The sequence below is a fragment of the Rhincodon typus genome, chromosome 7, assembly GCF_021869965.1.
Source record: "Rhincodon typus isolate 14 chromosome 7, sRhiTyp1.1, whole genome shotgun sequence".
Classification (NCBI taxonomy): Eukaryota; Metazoa; Chordata; class Chondrichthyes; order Orectolobiformes; family Rhincodontidae; genus Rhincodon; species Rhincodon typus.
This window is the reverse complement of record NC_063338.1, coordinates 97,680,452-97,687,939: the sequence shown is the minus strand read 5'-3', so window position 1 is coordinate 97,687,939 and position 7,488 is coordinate 97,680,452. Positions and strand designations below refer to the sequence as shown.

Genomic DNA, 7,488 nt, shown 5'->3' with positions numbered 1-7,488 from the left:
CAGCACTGACCCTCCGACAGTGCGGCACTCCCTCAGTACTGACCCTCAGACAATGCGGCACTCCCTCAGCACTGACCCTCCGACAGTGCAGCACTCCCTCAGTACTGACCCTCCGACAGTGCGGCACTCCCTCAGTACTGACCCTCAGACAATGCGGCACTCCCTCAGCACTGACCCTCCAACAGTGCGGTACTCCCTCAGCACTGACCCTTGCACAGTGCGCCAATCCTTCAGCACTGATCCTCCGAGAATGTGGTGCTCCCTCAGTACTGACCCCCCAACAGTGCGGCAGTCCCTCAGCACTGACCCTCCAACAGTTTGGCACTCCCTCAGTACTGACCCTCCAACAGTGCGGCACTCCCTCAGTACTGACCCTCTGACAGTGCGGCACTCCCTCAGTACTGACCCTCAGACTTTACGCGAATAACCAGCGGTTCCTGTTTGCGATGGAATAAGAGAATGAGTGTTACCCTTCCTGTTTCAGGGATTACTATCTTCTCATTCAGGTAGGTTTGGTCTGTGCAGCTTTGGTAATCATTGTTGTTGCTCACATTATCTTCCTGTTCTCTCACTGGACCTGTGGAAAAAGTTGGTCGTTTTATTCCATGGGGTAAACATGAATCAGGAATTCTGTTTACCTGATGTGGGTGTAAATCACAAGGAGGTGTGAATACATTTTCTGTATTGTTGAGTGATGTTTGTCCTTTCGTCTCCTTCGATTTCTCGAAGAGAACAATAGTCTGTCTCTCTCAGCCATATATGCATTTCATGACAGTTTCTCCTCAGTGCTTTGGGATAATTCAAAATCACAACTCTCTGAGTCATGGAAAATAGAAACATAGCAGATAGGAGCAGGGGGAGGCCATTCGGCCCTTCGAGCCTGCTCTGCCATTCTTCATGATCACAGTCGATCATCCAACTCAATATCCTAATCCTGCTTTCTCCCCATAACCTTTGACCCCATTCTCCCCAAGTGCTATATCTAGTCACCTCTTGAATACATTCAATGTTTTGGCACCAACTACTTCCTGTGGTAATGAATCCCACAGGCTCACCACTCATTGGGTGAAGAAATGTCTCCTCATCTCCGTCCTAAATGGTCTACCCCAAATCCTCACACTGTGACCCCTGGTTCTAGACACACCCACCATCGGGAACATCCTCCCTGCATCCACCCTGTCCAAACCTGTTAGAATTTTATAAGTGTCTATGAGATCCCCCCCTCATTTGTCTGAACTCTAGCGAAAACAATCCCAACCGAGTCAATCTTTCCTCATATGTCAGACCCACCATCCCCAGAATCAGCCTGGTAAACTTTCGCTGCACCCCCTCGAGAGCAACAGCATCCTTCCTCAGAAAAGGAGACCAAAACTGCACACAATACTGTAGGTGTGGCCTCACCAAGGCCCTGTATAACTGCAATAACACATCCCTGCTCCTGTACTCGAAACCGCTCGCAATGAAGGCCAACATACCATTTGCCATCTTTACCACCTGCTGCTCCTGCATGCTTACCTTCAGCAACTGGTACACAAGGACACCCAGGTCCCACTGCACACTCCCCTCTCCCAATTTACAGCCATTCAGGCAGTAATCTCCCTTCTTGTTTTTGCTTCCAAAGTGAATAATCTCACATTTATCCAAATTATACTGCATCTCCCTTTTATTTGCCCACTCACCCAATCTGTCAAGATCATGCCGAAGGATCTCTGCATCTTCGTCACATTTCACCCTCCCACCTAACTCAGTATCATCTGCAAACTTGGAGATGTTACATTTTGTTCCCTCATCCACATCATTAATATATATTGTGAATAGCTGGGGTCTCAGCACTGATCCCTGTGGCACCCCACAACTTACCTCCTGCCAATTTGAAAAGGACCCATTAATTCCTACTCTTTGTTTCCTCTCTGCCAACCAGTTTCTGAACCATCTCAATACACTTCCCCCAATCTCATGAGCTTTAATTTTGCACATATAGTGTCTTATTTTGGACTTTGTCAAATTATTTCTGAGGGTCCAAATAAACTACATCAACTGGCTTCGCCTTGTCAAGTCTACTAGTTGCATCTTCATAAAATTCCAACAGATTTGTCAAGCATGATTTCTGCTTCATTAATCCATGCTGACTCAAATGCTCCTGCCACTGCTTTCTGAATGCTCTGCTATAAAATCCCTGACAACTGATTCAAGTGTTTTCTCAACTACCGATGTTAGTTTCACTGGTCTATAATGCCCTGTTTCCTCTCTACCTCCTTTTTTGAATATCAGAGTGTCATTAGCCACCCTCCAATCTGCAGGGACTATTCCAGAGCCTATAGAATCCTGGAAAATGTCCATCGACTATTTCTAGAGCTATTTCCTTACGTACTCTGGGATGTAGATTATCAGACCTCGGGGATTTATTGGTCTTCAATCCCAACAACTTTCCCAGCACCATTTCTCTCCTAATATTAACCTCCCTCTGTTCTTCCCTCTCACTAAATCTTGCATCCTCCAAAAATTCTGGTATCTTATTTTTGCCCTTTTTTTTGTGGTTCTGAGGGACAACGAACCAGCTCGGCGAGCCAGCCAACCACAACGTCCACAACCCAAGCTACAAATCTACTCAAAAACCTGAGTGTGTCTTCTTTTGTGAAGGCAGAACCAAAGTATGTATTCAGTTCCTCAAACATATCTTTGTCCCCCGTTATGCATTCCCCTGTTTCTGTCTGTTAGGGACCTACATTTGTTTTCACCAATCTCTTTCTTTTCACGTACCTATAGAAACTCTTAGCTTCAGTCTTTATGTACCCTGCAAGCTTACTTTCCCTTCTTACAATTCCCCTTCTTAATCAATCCCTTGGTCCTTCTTTGCCGAATTCTAAACTGCTCCCAATCCTCAGAATTATTATTTTTCTTGGCCAATCTTCTTCCTTGGATCAGATACTATCTCTAATTTCCTGTGTAAGCCATAGATTGGCCTTCTTACCCATTTTGTTTTTGTGACTGACAGAAATTGTTGCAGTTCCCCCATGTGTTCCTTGAATGTTTGCCATTGCCTATCCACGTCATCCCTTTAAGTATCTCTCCCCAATCTATCAAGGCCAACTCATGCCTCATATCTTCAGTTTCCTTTATTAAGGTTCAACACCCTCGTCTCCGAATCACCAGCCTCCCTCTCCATCTTGATAAAAAATTCTGTCATGTTATGGTCGCTCTTCCCCAAGGGATCTCACACAGCTAGATTGGCAATGATTCCCTTCTCATTACACAGCACCCTGTCTAAGATGGCCTCCTCTCTAGTTGGTTCCTTCACATATTGGTCAAGAAAACCATCCCATATGCACTCCAGAAATTCCTCCTCTACGGCATTGTGGCTAATTTGATTTGCCCAATCTATGTTCAGATTAAAATCACCCATGATCACCGATATTCTGTCATCACATGCATCTCTAATTTCCTGTTTAATGCCATTCCCAACATCACCACTGCAATTTGGGGGTCTATGTATGACACCTACTAATGATTTTTGCCCCTTGATATTTCTCAACTCTGCCCATACAGACTCCACATTGTCAGATCTAACGTCCTTTCTCAAGATACTTCTTACCTCAAATCAAAATGATCAGCCCCTTATCCTGAGGCTGTCCCATCTATAATATTCTAGCCTCAAGTATTCAAGATCAGTGTCATTGACCTTTAGAGGTCTACAGCACAGAAAATGGCCCTTCAGCCAATTGTGTCTGTTCCTGTCAAATGCAACCACTTTGCTATTTGAATCCCATTTCGTAGCATGTGGCCCATAGCCTTGTCTGCCTGGGTATTCCAAGTTCACATCTAAATCCTTCTTCAATGTGATGAGAGTCTCTATACCTCCCACCCTCCCAGGCGGTTCCCACCACCCGCTGGGTGAAAAGATTTTCCTCACTTCCCATCTAAACCTCCTGCCCCTATCCCTTATATCTATGCCCCTTGGCATTGATCCCTCCACCAAGGGAAAAAAAATCCCTACTGCCTACCCTGTCTATGCCCCTCATCATTTTATACATCTCAATCATGTCCGTTCGCAATCTCCTCTGCTCTGAGAAAAACAACCCTAGTCTGTTCAATCTCTCTCCATCACTGAAACGCTCCAGCCTGACAAACAACCTGTAAATCTCCCTCTGCACCCTCCCCAGTGCTATCACATCCCCCCTATAATGTGGATTCCAGAACTGCACACAATACTCTCGCTGTGACCGAACCAGCATTTTATACAGTTCCAGCAGCAGCTCCCTGTTCCTATACCCTGTGCCTCAGTTATTAAAGGCAAGGATCCCATGTGACTTCGGCACTTTACCCACTTGGCCTGAGAGCTTAGGAGGATGTTGGACATGTACACCAAGGTCCCTCTGACCCTTGGTGCTTCCCAGGGTCCTATCATTTATTATGTATTCCATTGTCTTGTTCGTCCTGCCCAGGGATATCACCGCACACTTATCCTGATTAAATACTATTTACCATTGACCAGCCTGTCTACATCCTCCTGAAATCTAAGGCTATCCCATCAATTTTCATATCAACTGCAAACTTACTGATCAACCCTCCTACATTCAAATCTAACTGCAAGGTCCCCAACACTGACTCCAGTGAAACCCCGCTGAATACAGGATTCCAGTCACAGAAACATCTCAACCATCAGCCTCTATTTACCTGTCACTCAGCCAATTCTGGATCCAATTTGTCAAATTTCCTTGGACCCATGGACTCTTCCTTTTGTTATCGGTATCTGAACAGGGGCTTATCAAAATGCCTTGCAGTGAAAAGCATTGTCGTCATCTACATTCCTGGCCAACACTTTAAAAAGTTCAGTCAAGTTGGTCAGACATGACCTCCCCTTAATAAAACCATACAGACTATTCATGGGCAATAGCTGCCTCTCCAAATGCAGATTAATTCTGTCTCTCAAAATCGCTTCCACTAGCTTCCCCACTTTTAAATATCAATCCTTTGAGCCGCTTTGGAATAATAAACATTTCAACAAAGTAACCTGACACTCTTCAAAGCTCCAGAGAAAATCGAACCAATTTCCTCAGTCTCAGATCGCAGGACATCCCCTTTATCACAGGGATCAACCTGGTGAACTTTTACTGGATCATCTCCAATGCAAATGCATCCCTCCTTGAATATGCAGAATAAAACTGCACATCATATTCCAGATGTGGTCCCACTAAACCTTTCAACAGTTCTAGCAGAATCTCTTCCTTGCTGTTCCCGATTCCCTTGCATTGAAGGCCAAGAGGCCATTGTCATTCCCATTGGGAACAGCAACTCCTCACTCCAGCCACTCACCATCGCCACAAGCTCCTTTTTTCAGACTCACATTAGCAACATTCAATCCCTACTGTGTCAAGACAGGCCATTCGGCCCATTGAGTCCACACCAAGAAGCCAAAGAGCTTCTCTCACCACTACACTATATAGATAACCCTGCATTTCCCATGGCTAAACCACCCAGCCTGCATAACCCTGGGTATAATGGGGCAATTTAGCATGGCCAATCCACCCTAACCTCCACATATTTAGACTGTGGGAGGAAACTGGGGCACCTGGCGAAAACCCACTTAGATAAGTGGAGAATATGTAAACCCCACATTGACGGCAGTGGGAATTGTAAGGCATGGAACAGTAATAGTAATAACGAGGTCTAGTAATAGTCTAGTAATAACGAGGTCACAAACCAGAACAGCCTCACCTGCACTGTCCTTCATGATGCAGTCAGGGCTCACACAGGATCCTCAGGGCAACTCCTCGTAACTCCCTCCTTCACGAACTGACCTCCTGTAAAACAACAGAACAATGCACTTTGGCACGATACAGATCATTCAGTAAAATTTCAGGAAGTTGTGGGCTGATCATGCGACATGTACGGGCATGAAACACAAGTGAGCTGACCTGTCTTACCAGTCAATCTGCCTCTGCTTCGAGAAGGAAACTTGCGATTTCTACAGGTCACTGATTGTAACAAAACCGATGCTTAAAAAAACCTGATGCCAAATTTGTTTGGGTTTATGTCAGATTCAAACATGACAAGTGAAGTGATTAACTCATGATGCAGGAAATTTGTTAAGACCAGAGGCACTTATCCCTGTCAACGGTAAATCGGAAAAATGAGGGAGTGATGGGGAGACAGAGGGTCAGTGCTGAGGGAGTGCCGCGCTGTCAGAGGGTCAGTACTGAGGGAGTGCCGCACTGTCGGAGGGTCAGTGCTGAGGGAGCGTCGCACTGTCGGAGGGTCAGTGCTGAGGGAGCGCCGCACTGTCGGAGGGTCAGCGCTGAGGGAGTGCCGCACTGTCAGAGGGTCAGCGCTGAGGGAGTGCCGCACTGTCGGAGGGTCAGTGCTGAGGGAGTGCCGCACTGTCGGAGGGTCAGTACTGAGGGAGTGCAGCACTGTCAGTGTGTCAGTACTGAGGGAGTGCAGCACTGTCAGAGGGTCAGTACTGATGGAGTGCCGCACTGTCAGAGGGTCAGTGCAGCGGGAGTGCCACACTGTCAGAGGGTCAGTGCTGAGGGAGTGCCGCACTGTCGGAGGGTCAGTGCTGAGGGACTGTTACACTGTCATAGTGTCTGGACATCGATCCAGGTTTAAACCCGATTGTTTCACTGATTAAGTGACAAAAGCAAGTTTGATGATTGAAAGTTCTGTTTCGCCTCATTCACCTATAGCTCTGAATCATGTTGTCATTTCTCGTATTAGTTGTTTCTTGTCAAGACCCACCCAGCTCTCTTAAAGTGCGAAGTGAATCCGTTTTCTTGGCTCCCCACAGTCACAAGACCTGATGACACACCCTCTATCTTGGCTGGCACTCAATGATGATCTTTGCAATTCTTTAATAAAACTGTCTTTGCATTTTACACATTTGGCTGACTTGTGACTTTCTCACTCACAGTCCACTGATAAAATCACAATGGGACAAAATAACTCTCCAGTCTCTGTCTCAGAAGAATATTCCACAACAAACATCACAACAGACAGGGTCAGACCTAGCAGAGTTGGTGACACAGTGGTATACATTCAGGACAAAGATGCCTGGGAGTCCTCAACATTGACTCCAGACCCAACGAAACCTCATGGCTTCAGATTAAAAATCGGCAAGGAAACCTCCTGCTGATTACCACATACCATCCTCCCTCACTGAACAACACTAGGTGGAAGCACTGAAAATGGTAAAGGGCACAAAATGAACTCTGGATGAATAATTTCATTGTCCATTTTTGAGAATGGCTTCGCAGCTGTCCTACAGATTGAGCTGGTGGTCCAAAGGACACAGCGGCTAGACTGGGTCTGCAACATGTGGTGAGGGAACTGTTAGTACTGACCCTCCGACAGTGCGGCACTCCCTCAGTACTGACCCTCCAACAGTGCGGCACTCCCTCAGCACTGACCCTCCGACAGTGCGGCGCTCCCTCAGTACTGACCCTCCAACAGTGCGGCACTCCCTCAGCACTGACCCTCCGACAGTGCGGC

General features: G+C 46.5%; 1 protein-coding gene across 1 annotated transcript in view; it reads right to left on the bottom strand.

The window, feature by feature from the left end:
* LOC109920942 (natural resistance-associated macrophage protein 2-like) overlaps nt 1-7,488 on the bottom strand; it is a 53,804-nt gene that overhangs the window by 42,037 nt on the left and 4,279 nt on the right. Inside the window, exons 3-4 of the mRNA XM_048599290.1 lie at nt 5,716-5,801; nt 471-577 (exon numbers count right to left, since the gene is read on the bottom strand). Of these exons, the coding sequence (XP_048455247.1) occupies nt 471-577; nt 5,716-5,731 (123 nt within the window). The 5' untranslated portion in view covers nt 5,732-5,801. The remainder of the gene's footprint in view (nt 1-470; nt 578-5,715; nt 5,802-7,488) is intronic.